The sequence below is a fragment of the Arctopsyche grandis genome, chromosome 10, assembly GCF_051622035.1.
Source record: "Arctopsyche grandis isolate Sample6627 chromosome 10, ASM5162203v2, whole genome shotgun sequence".
Taxonomy (NCBI): domain Eukaryota; kingdom Metazoa; phylum Arthropoda; class Insecta; order Trichoptera; family Hydropsychidae; genus Arctopsyche; species Arctopsyche grandis.
In genome coordinates this window covers 30,066,984-30,087,128 of record NC_135364.1, presented here as the reverse complement: position 1 = coordinate 30,087,128, position 20,145 = coordinate 30,066,984, and the positions used below count along the sequence as shown (strand labels likewise).

The 20,145-nt window shown below is 37.6% G+C and overlaps 3 protein-coding genes across 4 annotated transcripts in view; 2 read left to right on the top strand and 1 right to left on the bottom strand.

Annotated features, from left to right (window-relative positions):
* The window catches only part of LOC143917880 (trichoplein keratin filament-binding protein), a 40,029-nt gene extending 29,514 nt beyond the window's left edge, over nucleotides 1-10,515 (bottom strand). Inside the window, exons 1-2 of the mRNA XM_077439494.1 lie at nucleotides 10,459-10,515; nucleotides 3,829-3,921 (exon numbers count right to left, since the gene is read on the bottom strand). Of these exons, the coding sequence (XP_077295620.1) occupies nucleotides 3,829-3,845 (17 nt within the window). The 5' untranslated portion in view covers nucleotides 3,846-3,921; nucleotides 10,459-10,515. The remainder of the gene's footprint in view (nucleotides 1-3,828; nucleotides 3,922-10,458) is intronic.
* On the top strand, nucleotides 736-10,318 carry sals (sarcomere length short). Of its 2 annotated transcripts, XM_077439492.1 has the most exons (13): nucleotides 783-1,060; nucleotides 5,131-5,296; nucleotides 5,468-5,568; nucleotides 5,639-6,032; nucleotides 7,187-7,397; nucleotides 7,493-7,742; nucleotides 7,815-7,912; nucleotides 8,065-8,377; nucleotides 8,635-8,727; nucleotides 9,045-9,161; nucleotides 9,238-9,389; nucleotides 9,493-9,715; nucleotides 9,796-10,318. In XM_077439492.1, exons 2-13 carry the CDS (start codon nucleotides 5,146-5,148, stop codon nucleotides 9,991-9,993), a joined length of 2,301 nt encoding a protein of 766 aa, XP_077295618.1. In that variant the 5' UTR covers nucleotides 783-1,060; nucleotides 5,131-5,145; the 3' UTR covers nucleotides 9,994-10,318. The 2 variants fall into 2 exon arrangements, with proteins under 2 accessions (XP_077295619.1, XP_077295618.1); XM_077439493.1 differs by lacking the exon at nucleotides 8,635-8,727 and having other exon boundaries at nucleotides 736-1,060.
* A 1,326-nt stretch (nucleotides 10,516-11,841) lies between the features above and the next one.
* Cap-G (Chromosome associated protein G) lies at nucleotides 11,842-19,045 on the top strand. The gene is made up of 23 exons (XM_077439490.1): nucleotides 11,842-12,053; nucleotides 12,580-12,750; nucleotides 12,872-13,012; nucleotides 13,088-13,221; nucleotides 13,302-13,461; nucleotides 13,540-13,721; nucleotides 13,799-13,993; nucleotides 14,339-14,496; nucleotides 14,579-14,766; nucleotides 14,851-15,030; nucleotides 15,113-15,238; nucleotides 15,318-15,431; nucleotides 15,505-15,727; nucleotides 16,428-16,507; nucleotides 16,585-16,702; nucleotides 16,772-16,983; nucleotides 17,054-17,218; nucleotides 17,293-17,446; nucleotides 17,520-17,657; nucleotides 17,732-17,947; nucleotides 18,302-18,477; nucleotides 18,552-18,658; nucleotides 18,740-19,045. The coding sequence occupies exons 1-23, from the start codon at nucleotides 11,880-11,882 to the stop codon at nucleotides 18,807-18,809; spliced, it is 3,582 nt and encodes a 1,193-aa protein (XP_077295616.1). The 5' UTR covers nucleotides 11,842-11,879; the 3' UTR covers nucleotides 18,810-19,045.
* Nucleotides 19,046-20,145: the final 1,100 nt, after the last annotated feature.

Sequence of the window (20,145 nt, the reverse complement as noted above, 5' to 3'; positions counted from 1 at the left end):
CGTCGCAAATGTTTGTGGAAGGGCATGTGCCTCACTTCGAGGCCATTCTCAGGATGAGAGCGGCCTCTCTACGCCTTCGTTTATTTTTTATCGTATAATTGTCTTCTAGCTGCTGCATCTTCTCATTTGCAAACTTCACTGTATGTTCGATGAATGGAACTACTCCATCGACCGCCTTAAATAGACATTAAATTGATTAATTAACTAATTATTCTTATTATTATTATTTATGTATTTTTTTTTTACTATTTTTCAATAATATTGTTTTTATTATCTATATATTATTTATATGGGCGTTGGGGATTGCACTATTCTCCCTATCGTCTCGAATAAAAAGTTATTATTATTATTATAGATTACTGTACCATAACGGAAAACTATTGTATGTCGTGAAAAGGAGTACAAATGGGTGAAAATTCGACACACAATGTGTCGCGTATCAAATTTGGAGTATAAAATTTTAAATATTGTTTCCTATTAGTCATTTGAATAATTTTAAAATGATTTTTATTTAAAAATTATCTAGTATTTTTTTAATTTGAAAACCTTTTGGGCCCCTAAATCTAAATGGGCCGCATGCACCGCATGCCCGTGCGGCATAGTAGTTACGCGCCTGAGATGCAGGTACATACATAAGAGCGGTCACGAAACGGAATAGGAACCACCTGAAAGAGGATTTCCGTCTCGAGAGAGGGGAAAACTCCGGAAATAGAACGATTTTCGTTCGAGTGGCGTGAGTTTCGTTTTTCCCGCCTCCTCCCACCGCTATTCCCCGCGTCTATAGTGCGGGGGAGGTTCCAGCTGTCCCGAAATGCCGAGCCAGTGCCATCGCGAGGACGCCACGCGACCACATTCGAGCTGTTCGTCGACCTCCTACTGCACTACTTCTACTACTCTACTCCATGTCCCTCTTCGACTGACCGACTGAAGACACGACGGCGGAGCTGATACCCGACAGCTGAAAGCCGAAAGCTGAAACCGAGGAAAACTCTCCGGGGGGGGGAAAAATCTCGCCAACAGTGAAAAGTGCTAGAAGAGTACGCGTGACATAAAAACGCAGGTGCCTATCGTGTGCGACTCTATGTGTGCGTGTTTCATCGTTATTTTCATCTCCAAAATATCTATTGAACATACACATACATACATATCTCTAATTCACACAAACAAGCAATTCAATAACAATAAAACACACACACACACACACAATTCCGCTAAAACAAGTCAAACATTGAAATCCTCACAGTACCCAGAAGATTGTTGAAAACGGCTTCCCACGAAGCGAAGGAGAAGTTCAAAATAACTTTTTTAACTCAACGCACGTCGTTTGCGGGTCAATGCCATTACGGATTCATCCATTCTTTCAAAATTGGGTTATCTTTGACTGCACAAGGTTAGAATAAACTATAAGCAATATTAAAGTCTGAACGCAACTTTGATTCTTGATTTACATAATAAATCAATTGATTAAAAAGGTTTCGACGCATTTTACGACCCACCGATCAAGAATTCGATATTGAAATTTGTAAATTTGGTGTACCAAGAACTGATTGGACCAATCAACATACATACATACATAAATGATGAGTGGTTAACCAAAGGCTGTGTTATCGATTCAACACGTTAGTAATCAGTCAGACCCGCCACTAAAAAAATCATTAAAATGTTTCGGTTTTATTTTTTTTATGGAAATAACAGACTTTGCTTTCGAGTAATACCTATTATATGTTGCTCAGTGATTAAATAGCATTTTGAAGTGTAAACTTCTATATGAAACGACTTTTGTTCTAAAATAACTGAAAATTGAAAGATACGAAGGTTTGTGTAGTGCAAGATATGACATGGCGTATGAGTGAATGTAAATATGTATGTAAAATAAGAGTGGATGAAGAAGTATTATATGTATGTATGTATGTAGGTGCAGTTGAGGGCGCGTGGGTGTCTCCGTCAAAAGTATTTTTGGAAATTCACATAAACCGACACATCAAGTCTCAAGTCGGCTGAAACATTTCAGGGCCAACATTAATTTTGTTCAAATTTCATTTTTGTTAAATTGCGCATTAAAATTATAAAATAAACATAAACATACACGAGCATACGTATGTGAAAATGAGAATTTAGTAATTACATATGTACATATAATACATATAGATGAAGAACGAGACGCCATTTTGCGCAGTGTTTGGAAAACGTCCGACGAACCAAAATAACACGGGACCGGAAAGTGTGGAATATAATTATTGTACAAATAAATATAACATCTCGTGGACAACGTTTTTAGATGGCACACCCACATATCTATTATATGTAGGTACATACAATTATATACAAACTTACATTCCAAACTATTATACACATATGTAGTATAATATATGTAGACTGCATACCCATAATATATAATATTTACACATTTATTAGTGATATAAAGTACAAAAAATAAACAATACCAATATATGTATGTACATATGCAACAATATCACCGACATGTTGTACATATGTATATGTAATATTTTAGGATTAAACATTAAAAAATATGTACATACATATATAATAATATATATAAAAACGGACGCGACGTGTGTAGATATGTGACTATGTGGGTATGTGGCAAACGCATGGACACACCCAATCAGAGCAAAGTATTCGATACGCGGGGAAGTGGGGGGAGGGGAGGGGGGGGTGGAACTTCATTTGATGACAGCAGTGCCGGTTTTAGGGGGGGGGGGGGCTAGGTCGGGCGTCGCCCGAGGGCTCCAAATAAGTTAGGGCGCCGAACGATGCGCCAAATTTAAATTTTTAAAAGACGCTTTAAATTTTAAAATTAGAGCTAGTTCTTTCTAAGGGTGCTTAGAAAAAATTGCCCGAGGGCGCCATCGGGTGTAAGGCCGGCACTGGATGACAGGCATGTGCGACGTTGGGCCGAGTGTCGGATGACAAATATACACACACTACTTTCATCATTTCGAACGGGTTGGATTGGTGAGCGCGTAATGCGCGCACTTTTTATTACGATTAATATTCCGTGCGCCCGCGTGCCTATAAATTACCTTACTAAATATTTATATATGTACATATATATGTATTTTAATTCGTGTGTCAATTCCTTTCCGAAGCCACTCGTTGATATAGTCCTTACAAATTGTCAGAAAACTTTGGCAGCAGTCTGTCAAATTAGATTTTTTTCCACGTTATAACTTTTTCAGCAAGCAGATGTGAAACGAAACGCTTTAGCGTATTGCGACGCCCATCGACTGATTTTGGAAAATTTTTGAAAACTTCCGCTTGGTCACATTCAGTATTCGCGTGTCGTTCCTTTTTACATACAGTGCAGAGGGGGAAAGGAGTCTGAAGGGAACAACTGGGAAAATGTTAAATTATATGTCTATTATGTCTATTTTTGTACATTTACAACTTAAACGCCCACACTTCTATTGTGTAGTTGTTTTTTTCATCCTACACTACAATCCGTAATACTTACATACATTCATATGTGTGTATGTATGTAGGTCCATGCCAGAAATGGTACTTAATTTCAAAATAAAACAATACATATTGTACATATGATATGTTTGTATGAGATTTGAGTATTTGAGTATTTGATGCGCTTTTCCTAGTTGGGGTGAAAAGTTGAGGAATACGTTGCAAATTACACACGATCACGATTAATTTTAGAAACGGTCGGTAACGCTATAGCTGTAGCTGACATGAATCGCCAACGAATGTGCCAACGAACGATAGAGAGACATGGCATGGGTATCGCCAAACATTTGGACAACATTATTTAAATACCCATTTCGAAAGAAAATTAACAACACCACTGGAAAAACTCACCTTGGCTGCTCTTCCATCGTCGTCTCTTCAAAATCACTATTTTCACTATGTACTATATTTCAATAATGATAACTACGCGAGTATGTCAAATACCTGGAACAAAAAAATTAATACTAAAATAAGTCAAAATTTACACAAATGGACACACACATACACACGCGTTATTAATTTTACTTCGTTATAGTAAAATATTATATTAAATTTAGAAGGCGAAGACGTAATTCATGCAACCGTTGCCAATTTATTTTATTATATCCATCCATATACACATATGTACATATATGAATGTATGCACATACATATGTATACCGACATATGGCGGGAATGACAACGCTTTCCGCAAATAAGGTGAAAACTCCATTCATTCAAATGTGACAGTACATATAATGGTAATTGGATTATTAGTCACATTGCGAAAGACAATTTTTGCCATGAAAATCGCGAACACGGAATATTTGGCACTCGAGTTCTCGTTAGTATGATGGACTTTTCGGCTGCCAGATGTTCCCTTAAAGAGATTTTAGTGACTTAGTGACCAATAATCACCGAAACTTACCAATTATAGCGCACACCTGTGTATGTACTTCTGGAATTTATATGATAAAATTGTACGAGTCGGCTTTTAAAACATACATACATACATGTATGAATTGTTTAACCCTTTGAGTGCTGACGTATTTTCTGTTGAAAACCCGCCACGCTGAAAATTTCGCCAACATTTCCAACTACAATTATTTAGAAATCCAATAGAAAGCAGGAATAAAAATTGTAGCGAATCCAAACAAACCCTAGATCACTACCGCCGAGGATTTCGAGTTTTATAAAGGTGTGTTTAGACTCTCTAATATATCTTGCAACAATATAAAATAAACAAAAGAAGTCTATTCATGAATGTATTTTTCCAAAACTAGTTCCATCTCCTTTATTGTTGTTAAAATGTAATGCTCACAATCTAAATGCCAAGCCACAATCTTAAATACTCAGCAGTTAGGGATTTCCATCGGGTAATTTTGCTATGGTTATAAATTCAGAAATTCCGGTGTAGACCAGTCTTTATAAACATTGACACGGACTACACGACCCATGTTCAATGGATTTTTTTTCAATGTTACCTGGAAAGGCTTAGCGGGTAGTATTCTTGTTTATTTTTTACATACTCAAAATGCAACGCCTATCAGTGTATTTCAGGCTCATGGACTTGTTAGCAAAACGCCGATCGGCGTTGGTCAGCATTCAAAGGGTTAAAAAAAAGTTGATAAAAGGGTACTATTATATATTGTAAAATATCGTTTGTATTATAAGGTTGTTGGAGCGGTCATGCCAGGACGACCGCCATGGGTGCGAGAGTCGGGATCCTCAGCACCGCAGCAGCCGCCAGCGTGGACCTTACGCAAGAGGTCTTCGATACCAGTTGAACCAGAACCATCCTCAACCAAAGGCATCGAAGAACAACTGGCATCTGCCAAAGGTAGATAGAGATCGATCCTTTTACGTCGTTCCGTTCACCCTCCCTCGTCGGAAAAGATGCGCAATTCACGATCAATACAATCCTAGCGGAGTGGGGGTGGGCCATCGCGAATTAAACGAACGATCAATCTAATCAAATTAGCAAACTATCAATTGTACGCTGTAATTTCAGCTTCGTTGAAAAAGCAAACAACAACAACAGCAGCACGTCCCAAAAATGAGAACGGCGTCAACAATAATGATGACGATGACACCGAGAGACCACTTGTTAAGGTAAATATAAAAATAATAATACAGATGAAATTCGAAATACATATGTACGTTACGTGTGTTTAATTTTTAGCCATCTTCACTCAGAGAGAAGAAAGTGGAAGCGAACGGTGGAAGCAAAGTGAAAACTACCACCACTCCGAAAAAAGTATCAGTGCAAGAATCTTCAAAAGATAAAAAAGAAGAAACAAATGGAGATGCCAAAGCTAAATCTCCCGCGAAGAAGACGGTGGTGGAAGAAGCGCCACCGGAGAAGCTGCCGCCTAAAAAGCCCCCCCTGGCTAAACAACCGTCTAAGGACGAGATGGCCAAGAAACCGCCAATGCTTCAGAGACAAACCTCTAAGGAAGACGGTGGAAAGAAGTGGAGGGATCCGTTATTGGAGAAAGTGAAGGAAAACATTGACAAAACGATCGCCAACGAGATACCCAAAGGACATACGCTCACGAAGAACGAGAGTTTACGCAGTAAGTAACTACATATGTACATAACGTGACCATTTATTTATTCCTCAACACGGGACATCTACCAATTTTTAGTTATGTACATGTGTGCATTCAAGAAAACGCATATTTTTTCATAGTTTTTATGAAAATAACACGAATGAACACGTAAAAACACAGGATTTCTTAAAATTTACTTTGGTAATTAGGATAGATATAAGAGGTGCGACTTACAACTGTGTTTCGCTTGTCCACAACTTGTCATAAGAGAAAAGACTATTTCTACGGTAGCATTAGTGCCGGGCAGGCATAAAAATTGCTACCGTGGGTTGCTCTCTTTTTGAAAACGGGACATTTCAACGTCCCGAAGCTGTGCGTGGGGACAACGGGATAGGCTACCTAAAAACGGGACGTACATATACGATGACAAACACATTTTTCAAATTGCAACAATGCTTTGAACATTGCGACGATGCACTCTGCGATCTAAAATTATCACTACAGACTAGATTCATCCGTGAATAATAATGGCTAAAAATATGTCAATCGACATGACATGACACATGCGATTCCCATCCAGGGACTATTAATCCAATTCAAAATGTAAACCGCAATATATAATACTGCATATACTGTACGTAAGGAGTCCATTTCGATTCTACATAAATTGCCGTCTTTTCGTGATTCAGGATATGTTGACTAGCTTTAAGTTTTTTCCCAATTGTTTTGATTTTGTATTAATTAGAACTTTTGTAGACCCAACAACACATGTATTTGGAAATGAGCTGAATAGCTAATTGACAATCACTGATAAATTTGAACCCAAAATTTCATATCGTATAATCGAGTTGGAATAACTTCTTGGTTTGAAACACCTTTCCGATCGCCTAATTGTTCTCGATAAAGTATGCTTCGGTAGTACCGAAATAAACACCAAAGCTTAAGCACGGTCCGACTAGACTAGTAGACTAGTACGTGTAAATAAAGCTCGGTCGCCCTAGTTAACTAGTAATCTCTGGAAAGTTTCACAGTCAATAAGAATAGTGTAGCGTATTACAAAATAAACAAAAAATGGAAGAAGAAAACATGTTGTTTAGAGGTAGGTTCGTATGATTAAACTGCAATCGCAAGTGAGCACTGTGCTTTTACTTAATTTGGTATTTTCTCGTGTTCCAAAGGTTTGCTCAAGCCAGTTCCTCCACCAATGCCACCACCGATGCCCCCCAAGTTACCACCACCTCCAGAGTTCAAAAAACCACCCCCGACAGTCGAAAAGATAAAAAAAATAGAATCGTTGAAGTCGAGGCCGAGAAAACGTCCCGACTGGAGCGATATGATGAAGGAGGTCGAATCGGGAAGAAAGTTGAAACACGTAGTTTGTAATGACAGGTAACATATGAAACATATAAAAAAAAAAAACACCTCAAAGTTAAACGAATCAAATATGTACGTACATAAATGTAACAGTTGGTTCCGGTTCGCAGATCTAGTCCAATTATAAAAGTCAGCATGGTAAAAGCGAAAGGACAATACGTATACGAATCGGAAAAAGGAGACAATAAGGTCAACCAACTGCTAAAACAAATCAATCAAGGCGTCAAATTGAAATCTGTCAAGACAAACGACAGGAGCAAACCAAACTTGGACGGACTGAGAAAATTCAGAAGACAATTAACAATCGAAGAACAGATACAGAAATCTCAATCACAAGCCAATCTAGCCGAAGTTCCAGAAGTAAGCATCTGAACACCGAAATGTTAACATTGTTGTATTTGAATATAAGAAACGTTTCTACAATTTATTTAGGCAGCTCCAGAGGAAGAGGACGTCGATGAAATGGACGATATTGATAGAGTCAGAGATGATTTGCAATCTACAAAACAATTGCTAGCGTTAGAATTAAGGTAAATACTTGTGTTAATTGATTATTCTGCATATGTACATATTTAATTAATACATCCAACGAGTTGTTTAGCTTTTCCGATACAATCAGCTTATAGTAGGGAGTCTACAGTAAACCTCACCATTATTAATCAGTAAATTGGTGTACACTTAGGAATAAAGAGGCTCAACAGCGTGAAAACAAACGACTCCTGCAGAGAATAGGAAATTTGGAAAACGAACTCAAAAGCGAAAGGGCTCACGTGAAACAAGAACAAGCCAAAACTGTCATATCGGTGGTGGACGCCTACGATGAGACTCTCGTCAGCAGTTTGAAACGAGAAGTCACCGAGACCAAACGAGTAGCAGACGACTTAGAAAAGAAATATCATAGGGCTGCCGAAGAGCTGGACGACACCCAATCGGAACTGGAAGAAATCAAGAGGAAGAATGCAGAATTGGAGAAGAAATTAGAACAGGCGCTCAAGGTACAATAACATATTAAAAATTGCGTAACGTTTGATTTAACTGCTTATCTTTACAATTTATTATGAATAATATGGAAAAAAATTATTTCACATGAAACCAATTGTAAAGTTTAATAAATAATAATATTGTAGTACATACATATGTAGTTAAGGAGTGAAGTACCTATGTAAGTTATGGAGTGAGTGATGCTGCTTAAACTAAATACATAACATGCTTAATATGCTTTATATATATATATGTTGCTAACATATTTTAGGGAATATATGACGATAAAGAAGACGATGAGCCGGTGTCCTATTTTTTGCAAAGAGCGAGAGATTTCGATAAACAAAACGAACAATACGTCCAGGTCAGAACTTGCAGGCCGTGCATGAAATCCGGAGCATGGTTTTGCATCATCATTTGTACGTTTGCATCATTTCGTCTACATATTATACGTACATACATATGTATATTGGCAAACAAATATTTTTCCTTAAAACATGTCATTTGCATTATTTCCAAGACCGTCAATTCTCAACATGTAGTAGTCTTATTATGTAAAATATTATGGTTCACTCCCTTTCACTTTTCCCCAGAAAAATCTCATAAAAAAAGTATGCAGTCAAGTAGAACGCAAAAATTAAAATAATTTTGTTATTCATTTCATTGAAAATTATATTTTAGGGGATCGTGCACAGTTCAACACAAGGTTCAAGAAGACCTAGTCATGCACAGAGGCAACAATCTATACAGAAGTCTAGTTCAGAAGAAGAAATAGACGAATCGAGTGGTGAAGAAGGAGTAAGTATATATGTATACGAATTTTTTTAAATATAAACAGAATGAAGTTTATATTCACCATGTAAATCACTTTTAGGAAGACGAAGAAGAAAAGGTGAAGAGAAAAATGGGCAAAGAGGTGAAACTGTTGGTTAATAAGATAAGGAATCTTAAGAACAAAAAGGATATGGCGAGAAAAGAAAGAGTCGGTCTCAAATTACAGTTGAGAAACCAGCAAAAGGCTCTCAAGTAAGGAAAACTATCGACCGATTACTATTCATGTGTACATACATACATACATACATATAAACGTTTAAACTTAATTTAAATTTAAACTTAATTGTGTTTTCAGAATCGAAAAAAAAAAGTACAAAGCGTTGAAAAAAGAAGTCGACAAGATGGCAAGTCTTATGAAAGAAACAGATGAAGACGAGGACGACGATGAAGAAAAATCAGAAGACGAAGAAGACGACGAAGAGAAGAAGGGTGAAGAAGAAGCGAGCGAAGAAGAAGAAACCGAAACAGAATCTGAGGAAGAAACTGAGAGTGAAACAGAAAGCGAAAGTGAACCAGAAGTGAGTGAAACAAATAAATAATATAAACATAAAGTACACACATATTTGTATTAGAAATTAATTTTTAAACTCGTTTACAGGACGCACCGGTAGAGAAGAAGAAGGAGAACTTTACAGTCCGCGCTAAAAAACACGAAACATCCCTATCGGCCCTCAAGAAGGGCAACTATTTGATAATTGCAAATGTCGACAGACTAAAGGACGATGTGAACAAACAACGAGAAATGTCTGCAAACCTTCAAGAAGACTTGGACTCTGTACTAGCCGAGCTAGAATAGAATCTTTGTATTATTATATATGTAATAAACAATGTAATATTATGTATATGTAAAACTATAAGCTTCGCCGAAGGATCACTAATTAAAAGCGTTTCAATAAATGAGCGCAAAACAATTCGCTACATGTATTAACAAGATATCAAGAGTATTATATATATGTATATGAATTCTTTTTCTACGCGCATTATTATGCTCACGTCTTTATGTTATTATACATTATATATATATGTTATTCGTGTTTTATATGCTTGTGTAAATATTTTTATTAATTTAATATAAACTTTAAGGCAACGACACTGTGTAATTTAATATATACATTTACAACAAAATACATTTTAATTCATTATTTATTCTTAATAAAAATAAATGAATACAGATTGAATTAACCATTATGAGAGTGAGCTCGTGACACGTAAATGATGTGGAAATACATATATCAAACATTGCAAACGAAAATAAACTCACCATCGAACATCGGATCGTCAAACTTGTCAACAAACGGTTGCCGAGTTCAACAATAGCAATCGTTATTCCGTCCATACCATAAAATATATAATATGTTGTTACGTATACAATTTCTAATCAATTTTCAATTGCAATTACAATTTGTCGGTAAGTAGTCAGAGGAAACATTTCTCTGTAAGTAGTGTACATTTCACCGCAGTTATTTTGATAATTGAAATCTGTAACGCATAATGTACATTTGAGTTTATTTTTTCAATGTCAAAAAATTCATCTTCAATATAAACAACAAATATTGATAGCTGAAAACACCGTAGTAGTTGGCCACGTATACACGATCATTGGCCGCCCAGATTTAAAAGCTTTAAGATAAATACCATTGGCGCCGTCCACACACACGATATTTCCATATCCAGTTGCTACATAGCAACCACAGGTTGCAATATGGGAACTGGATATGGAAATATTGTATGTAGATATTGTATGTGTGTGGACGACGCATTGACATTGCGACGTTTATTGTGTCTCGATGGTGCCACTGTTCACTTAAAATTATATTCATCCGGACGGCAGATGACCGTCGTGTTTTCCGTAATCGAAAAGATGTACGTACGGATCGAATAAGAGGTAAATTGTCCTCTGAATTGTAATCGTAAGTGAACTATAAAGGAGATTTGTAAAAAGCGATCACTAAAATCTCAACCACGGAAGATCTGGCACCCAAAAGCACGCGAAATATTGTACTAACAAAAATTCGAGTGCAGATGTTCCGTGATGGAGATTTCAGTGACTTGCACGAGATCACTTTTTGCGGAATAATCCATCTACCGTATGTACATATGGTAAACGGGTTAAATCCCAAATGTGAATCGCTACCAGGTTAACCGCCGCTACGAAAATCGCGCGCGCGAGTCTCCTATCACACGAAAATTTGTCACACAAGAAAATTGCCGTACAGAAAACTACCCAAATATTGCTCAGCATATGCTTTTTTTTTTACGAAAATTTTATTATTGTACGGCAGGAGACGCACGCGCGCGATTTTTATAACGGTGGTTATCCTGGTAGCGATTCACATTTGGGATATAGTCACCCAATCATGGTAATTGGATTATTCGTCACATTGAGGTGGTCACATAGACAATTTTTGCCATGAAAATCGCGAATACACAATATTTGGCACTCAAGTTCTCGTTAGTATGATTGTTATCGTAAGTATGATGGACTTTTCGGCTGCTAGATGTTCCGTTATAGAGATTTTAGTGACTTTGTGACCAGTAATCACCGAACCCCAAATCATAACTACACAGAGATAGCGCAAAGTAGGAATCGGGTGTGTGGACGCGAAAAGTGTTGTTAGGGGCTTAAAGTTCAAACTCAGTTCGGTGTGTCGGTTGCGGTTGACGTTTGTCGTTTTGGTTGAGATGGGGGAGAGCATTTGCGAGGCTTCGGTGATCTCTACGGGGGGCGAAGGCGCTCTGGAAGGGGCTCCGCTCCTCCGCAACGTACCCGAGATATTTCAGGTGTTCCACAATGTGCAATTCAACACGGTTCACCACCGCAACTACGTCAAAGAACTGAAGAAGTTGTATCGAAAGGTATCGTCTGTCACTCTACTAAAGCATTAGCTTTTATTATCGGATGCTTTAAGGAATTTCGATCAATTAAAACTATCAAAATCTTATACTGTGCATTTGTAAGAAGCTATCTCGAGTATGCCAGCCAAATTTGGAACTCTCATTACTTTATTTATATTGATCGTATCCAAGCTATTCAAAAACGATTTCTAAGGTATCGTTCATTAAAATACAATATAATAGTCAGCAGCATAGCTCAGTCGTTAAGCTTCTGCTTAGCATCGAGAGGCGCCGAGTTCGATCCCATGAGCTGACCTCGATTGAAAATAAATTTTCTGAGTATGTCTGTAATGCTGCTGGTTAGACCTGGATATTTGTGACTCCAGGTCGATCGTTTCCTATCGGAGTTTGCCAATTTTCTCTGATTTCATTGTTGAAACGGTTCCTGATTAAAAATTGGCTAAAAATCCTTCCTACTTACTATGTCACCAATATTTGAGTATGATTAATGTACAATGAAAAATAATGATGCTTTCGATCATTTCAGCTCGACGAAGTAGCCTTCAGACAGAGCGTGATGAGTGCTTTGCAGTATACGTTTACTTTTGGGGATGCCAACGGTAACGTGGATCGCGTTCTCCAGTTTTTTGCCAACTTCTGCGCGTCTCTCGGTGACGAGGAAGACTTTCTTCATTTCGTCTTCCAAACTATTTTCGATGTATGTATCGTAGTTTTGATTTTATTTATGCCATTTGAATTGTACAGAATGGCGTTTCCCTGGAGACATTGTTTCAAAATTTGTCTGCGACACATTCATCACCGATTCGATTGATTTTTAGTGTACGGCTGTGGCGGGTCACAATGTAAGAAACCGGTCGTGTCAATTGCTCGGTTTGATTCTCACCGCATTGGGAGAAGACGCATCGTTGGATGACGATATATGCGATAAAATTCTCAGCACACAGCTGGAACGATTACAAGTATTTTATTCGACTTTTCTCTGTCACTTTTTGTACGGGGTGGAGATCGATGCAACTTTCACCTTTTGTTTTTAGGACGTTAAAGGTGCTGTTCGGTGTCGGGCCGTGTTGACGTTACAGCGTCTTCAAAATCCTACTGACGAGGACGATCCTGTGACTAGAGCTTACGTCTATCATATGAGTTGTGACACTAGTGCAGCCGTCAGAAGGTAGTTTTCAACAAACAAATATTTGAATCGAAGCTTGTTGTATTCTTTCGTGATATATTCGTTTGGATTTTTTGTTTCAGAGCTGTCGTTTTAAGCTTGGCTAAAAGTTCTCGAAATTTGCTTCACATTTTGGAGCGATTGTGCGATGTCGATGAATCCGTGCGAAAAGCGGCTTTTCTATATGTTTCGTCCATAAATGTCACTCAGTTGAAAGTGCGACAGCGAGTTCACATATTGAAGGTGAATTATTACGAATTTTATACGAATCGAAACTCGGTATGCATAATTGCGTCGATCTTTAGAGAAACTTTGTTTTAGGTTGGGTTAACGGAACGCAGTCCGCGTGTTCGACAAGCCGTTGAAACTACTCTAATTCCAACGTGGCTCGGTGCCTACAAAGGCAGCATTTTAGATCTCCTGGCTGCAATTCGCTTAGATAATTTCCAAGGAGCGAAAGACTCGGCGATGGTTGCTGGAAGTTTGCTGCAATCTTTATTCAGGTATATTGTATCCTTATTCAAGTAACTTATTTCACTTATGAGAAATTTTTAATCTATATGTATTTATTTATTTGTAGTCACAAATCAATGTTGGAATTGTTAGAATGGCTTCCGATTGATACTAAAATGAAGTTGATTCCGGCCGAACATTTGAGCAAGGAATCTGCATGGTATTGGAGACATTTAGTGAGACACTTACATGCAATCGAAGATACGGATAATTTGGAACAAACTTTGCCAGAACTGATCACTTTCACCGGTTACGTTCGAGCGTATGTTTCTCTGCATTCGAATAAATTTAATATACACATATGTGGTAGAGTATCCTGACAGATGACGTTGTTCAGGACCACGGTTGGGATGTGGCGGTTGAGGTGAAGATCAAACACGTGCGTTTTCAGTCATGTTGTTTATTAAGACGATACGTGCGGAGGTTTAGCGACCGATCGCGCGGAGCACAGGTCCAACTGCGACTAACCGTTACATCTCTGCCCCTTTTCATCCCCTTCTCACAATCAGTCGTAACATACTCTTAGATCTCAGCCATAGCCCATACATCAGCCTTTCGTTCAATTCCAACCCTACATATATTTATATTTATTCGTTTTTAATTGTAGTCTTTTGGAATCGGATTGTTCGTCGATCGCCGAACAACAAGAATATAGCAAACGCCAGTGTGTATTGCAAGAGCTGATTAATATTTTTCCCGTTTACGATATGGCCGATGAAGTTGGTCGTGTGGCTTTGCAAACTCTATTGTACGACAGTCTTACAGGTTTTATATGGGATCTTGAATAATTGATGCAATGGCTAATCATAAAATAGACTCTTTTACAAACCTCGATGCTTTTTTTAAGGCGACGTCGGTGCTCTGGATGCCGAGGTAATCCGCGCGATCATGAGGTCTATCGATTTAGTTCTACCCGATGTGACAAATCGAGTGGAATTCATTTCGGGAATAATTTCCGAGATACAAGAACCTGCCGAGGAAGTGCAGATGCCAGTAACCGTTGCCGCTCAGGAATCTAACGAAACCAAAATGAGGGTGATTGTTTTCACATTCAAAATTTTCAGACAATTTATCTGAATTAGTTGAGTATAACTTTATATATATTTGATATTATTTCAGAGAGCACGATTGCGAGTTTCTTTGAACGAAGCGCTGGAGTGTCAAGAGTCGGCAGTACATGCTCAAGATTTTGCTCTCGCTGCATCTTGCAAAGAGAAAGTTGACACGATACGATCCGAGTTGGAAATATTGAATGAAAATTTGAAAGAAATTCAAATTCAAGAACAGCCTGTAGAAGTCGTCAGTAGAACGAGTTTTGATATCTGATCAATATAAAAAAAAAAACGTTCAAAACCCTATTGAATATATTTTTCATTTACAGATTAAAGAGAAGCGCACCGATCCTGACACGTTGAATAAATGTTTATTGATTATTAATATGTTACTCGACTCGCCTCAAATAACAAAACTCACGCCCACTCTCCGTTCTTTATTCGAAAATTTCGAAGTAATTTTAAAAGATACATACCATTTAATAAATACATGGATTGCAAGATACAAGCGCTAAATATTGATTCACTTTTCAGGTGTCAATTTTTAAAGATGTTGAAATTCGTGACAACGCTCTCGTAACTGTCTCTTTGTACTCCATGTTGGACGAAGATTTTGCTAAGGAATACAAAGCGTTTTTCTTCACACAGGTCGGTTGTGTTTTAATTCAGACTTGAATAATTTAATGAATCGAATGCATTAATACGTTTTCCATCGTAACAGTTCATGGATATGAATAATGAAGATTTACTTGTAATCGCCCTCAAATGCGTCATCGACATAATGTGCATACACGGTGTGGAGATATTTAATGAAAATCGAGCTGACAGAACTGAAGATAAAAGCGTCAATAAATCAGCTAAGCGTAAATCCAACACGTTTAAAAAACGCAAAAGTCAAAGTTCTTATTCCAGCAACTCCATTGAATCAGACAGTGATATATCGGGTACGTGTTTTTATTTTTTTAAGCAGCATAGTCATATACATATATGTAATTCACTCACATTTTTTAAAAGGAAAAATATTATAACCAGCAAAATAGACTAGCGGTTAGCATATAATGCTTTGAACAAAGTGATCGCGGGTTCAAGTCCCACTGGTTTCTGCTGGCCAGACCTTGGACTTGTGACTGCAGGTCAATCGTATCTGATTTTCAATGAATCGGTTCCGAAAAATCGGCAATCTTATCCATTTTCTCGTAAATCCCGAATTTCGCCGAATTGTAGAAAATGCTGCAAATTTACAGATTTGACCACAAATGTCTCTGTGTATGTTAATTGATATGTATTTACTGTGAATAATGCTGTATTGTTTGTAATTGGCCAGGAAGGCGCATTGGGGTTACCTGTTAGGCCTTCCTGGTATAAATTAAATAAATTTAATTGAGACTTACTTTAGACGATTACACGATTACATGATTGACAAAGAATGGGTACATTGAGAAAAATACTTTGTATCTTAAAAAAAATGTTTGTGCATTAAAAGTTTGCATTGTTTTCGGTGCACTAAGCAATCTGAAGAAAAAAATATTTTGGCATTATAAAGTGACCGTTAAAAAATATGAAACGATCACTAAAATAGCTTACAGTTGTGGTTTCAATTAGTATTCTGTTTCAGACAATAATTTTTTTATTTTTTATTCATAGACGACGAAGATAAACAAATCTATACGCCATCTACGCACGATACAATAATTAAACTGTTTTTGAAATTCATGAATAGTGAGGTTTGTTTTTCATCATTCAGAACAAAATACTTGAATTGCTATGTAAATAACGTCGTTTCTTATTTTTTTATTTATAGTGTGTGCAATATAGAGAAGTTGTAGTCGAAGGTTTTTGCCGTTTGCTAATGGCCGGGAGGCTGTCCTCATCTAAACTCGTCAGCCATTTATTGCTTTTATGGTTCAATCCAGCAACCGGTATGTGTGCAACGGAGTGATACTATATGAAAATATTCTCGAATCGTTATATATTGTGTTTCGTTTCAGAGGAAGAAGATGTCGTCAAACAATTGTTGGGTACATTTTTCCCGCTGTTTGCTTCGCACGTGGAAGATGCACAAAGACAACTCGAAGCCGCCTTCATTCCAACTCTAACTACCCTAGCAAACGCTCCTCACAGCAGTCCGTTGTCTGACGTCGATCACGAAGCAGTGATCAAATTTATGATCGGCCTGACTCTTCCTACCGTCGCACCCGCTGTAATTATACTCTTAATAATACTGATGCAGTCGACAATTTGGAGTACGATTAATTCAAATTTTTATTCAGGCACACAACGTTCATTCGAATTTGTGTGTTTCCGTCATGAGTGCGTTGGAAAGGGACGCCGAACTAGCCGAGCCTCTGTTATGCCGGGCTTTGGCACTTCTATCTCCTCCGCGGACTGCAGATTTGTGTAGAGATTTATTACATTCCACTGAGCTATTCATTAAGGTACTGATATGCCGTGTTTTTTTGTATCTTTTTATTGGCTTTTATTATTTTACTATCGACTTTTTAAATTTCAGACAATCGCTGATAAAATCTCGTATAGGAACATGTCTAGATTTCAAGCTGTTCTTTCGATGAAGATCGACAGCCTTGAACAGCGACCGTCCATTAATACTGGCTTAGAAACATTACCAGAAATGAACGAAGATAGTTTAACTTCAGAGAACACCGGTACATAATGCTTACTGATTAATTATACATGTACTCAATATATGTACATATACTTATGTAATACCTTGTGTAGATCGTACTTCTGGAAAGCGTAAATCTGTTGAAACGGCAGATGAATACAAATCGAATACCAATTTGGACGATGCGGAAGCTGAATCAAATGATAAGTCACCTTCGTCGTCACCGCCCAGAAAAATGAAAGCCATCACAGGTACGATGAACAAGATGTGTTTGTAAATACAATCTAATAAACGTTGTGTGTTACAATCTATTGATGATTTACAGCGTCGGAGGTGGCCAAACGAGCATTGAGAGGTTCGGCGATGAAATCGAGAACTCCTCGAACGACGAGAAGTACTGTATCGTTTACTCCACAATCGGAAGCGAAAGTTCAAGAAACACCCCCTAATAGGATGTCTCGAGAGACAAAGTCTGCTTCAGCTGCTAAGAAACCGAAATCTGTCAGAGCATTGGGAAAACAATTGGAAGATGTTGCACCGAGTATAAAACATGAATTATTGTACACTGTGTCATGCTATAATTTTGTTACTTGGACGTTTGTGTCCACGTGGAATAGATCTCGATCGTTCCGTTCCCCAAAGACAACAATTTATCCGGTGCGTAGCGCTGAAAGTGTCGAGGAATATGCCAACATCGACTCGGCAACTTGCTACCCAATTAAATTTGTTATTTGACATTTAAAACACGGATGGTTCGAGAACTTTTACCTAGGGACCGTAACCAACGCTTAGAATTAAATTTAAATTTCTCACATAGCATGACACTTGTTGCATTCTGTATGTTTGTGATGTATATAATTAATTGTTAACATACATATTTATTAAAATTTCATAGAGAATCCTAAGAAAACTGCGGCTCCGAAGACTCCTGGCAAACGAGGAAAAGGCAAAAAGGCGGTAAAAGATGCCACCGTTCTAAATCAATCGTCGAGTTCAAATTCATCTGTGGAAATTGATAACTTTAGCGATGATGAAACTGTTCTTTTTACTATATGCCATGATAGAACTGAAGTATGTACATACATACATATATGGCATTTTACTATCAATAATGTAAATATTTTTCTAAATATATAAAATTTTAGACGATGTCCGTCTTACAAGATTCAAGTGACGATGAGAAAAAATCCAATACGCCGGCTAAATCAAGACCAGATATAACTATTCCACAGTCTCCAGAGTCGAGCGATGAGTAAATATTTAATACATACATATATTAATATAATATTTTATTGAATTATACTCTTAATATGTTATTTTTTTTCTATTTTAGAATTTCGTCAAGTGATGAAGATATAGTAATTGTGAAAAAACCATCTAAAAAAAATGGTAATAAGAAATAGTAACACGTTTATTGTTCTTAATGTTTTAAAGTTCATCTTCCGATTTGATTTTAATGTTGAAATTTCATAAAGATTATATAATATGTACATAATTATAAATTTATTTGAATGATTTTAGGATTTAGCATGAAATTTTATAAAATTTAAAAATAATATAGTGAATTAATTGAGTTTGAAACAATTTGTAAGACAATGCATCTATATGATATTAAATAACTTGATAATTATTACAACAGAAACCTTTCAATTTATTTCTTTCGATGATCTGACCGACCTGGCCAATGCAGTCGGCTGTTTGGATCTTAAACCTGAAAGCGAAGTACGTGAGCATCATCATTTTAGGATTGTTCATCGCAGGCTCGCCTCGAGGAGCTCGTCCGCCTATATCAAAAATATTTTTGCTGCCCCCCCCCCCATTTCTAATTTTTTTTCACTATTTTCAATCATTTTATGATTTCCCGATACTAACAAATATAAAAAAGAGGTGGTCGATAATTTTGTCTATCTGGGGTCACTCATATCTAACAACGGCGGCAGCGAATTGGAAATACGGCGCCGGATTACATTAGCAAAATCGGCAATGTCACAACTAACGAAGATTTGGAAGAATAGAGCCATTACAACTGCTGTCAAAATCCGTCTCGTGAAGAGTCTCGTTTTTTCTGTCTGCCTTTATGGTGTCGAGACGTGGACCATGAAGGCGGCGGATAGACGGAAAATCGATGCCTTCGAGATGTGGTCCTGGAGACGGCTACTGCGCGTGCCTTGGACCGACAAACGCACGAATGTGTCTATTCTTGAAGAATTAAAAATCAAGGATAGACTGTCAACAATATGCCTGAAACGTATATTGCAGTTCTTTGGCCACATTGCACGAAGAGGTGAGGAGAGCCTGGAGCGGTTGGTTGTGGTTGGTAGCGTCGAAGGCAGAAGAGCCAGAGGCAGATCCCCCGCACGCTGGACTGACCAAGTATCTGCAGCGACGGGCGCTTCCACAGTAGCAAGTCTTCGCCTGGCCGAATTTAGAACTGAATGGAGGCAGCTGGTTGACCGGACATCATAGTCACGATCCTCAGTGATGAGGGAACCGACAGCAATATACTATAAAATCACATGGAGATCCACAAGCGATCGAACCGACTTATTGTTTGTTGTGATAAAAATAAGAATTCGTTAATATTATATTTGTATGGCAGGGATCCTCAGCACGTGTGTTTTCGCCAACAAAACGTCATCTGAGTGGCGTTCAAATATTGTAAGCTTCGACTAATTCTAAGAAATGTACGTCGTAAACAAAATTTATTGTACCGAACAAGGTCAGTTTTCTTGTTCATGG

Coding starts and splice junctions, on each gene's coding strand:
- Cap-G (XM_077439490.1), top strand. CDS start 11,880: ATGGGGGAGAGCATTTGCGAGGCTTCGGTGATCTCTACGGGGGGCGAA. Junction 15,031..15,112: donor AAGAACAGCCTGTAGAAGTC/GTCAGTAGAACG, acceptor TTTCATTTACAG/ATTAAAGAGAAGCGCACCGA. Junction 17,948..18,301: donor ATTGGAAGATGTTGCACCGA/GTATAAAACATG, acceptor AAAATTTCATAG/AGAATCCTAAGAAAACTGCG.
- sals (XM_077439492.1), top strand. CDS start 5,146: ATGCCAGGACGACCGCCATGGGTGCGAGAGTCGGGATCCTCAGCACCG. Junction 6,033..7,186: donor GAAGAACGAGAGTTTACGCA/GTAAGTAACTAC, acceptor CGTGTTCCAAAG/GTTTGCTCAAGCCAGTTCCT. Junction 8,378..8,634: donor AATTAGAACAGGCGCTCAAG/GTACAATAACAT, acceptor AACATATTTTAG/GGAATATATGACGATAAAGA.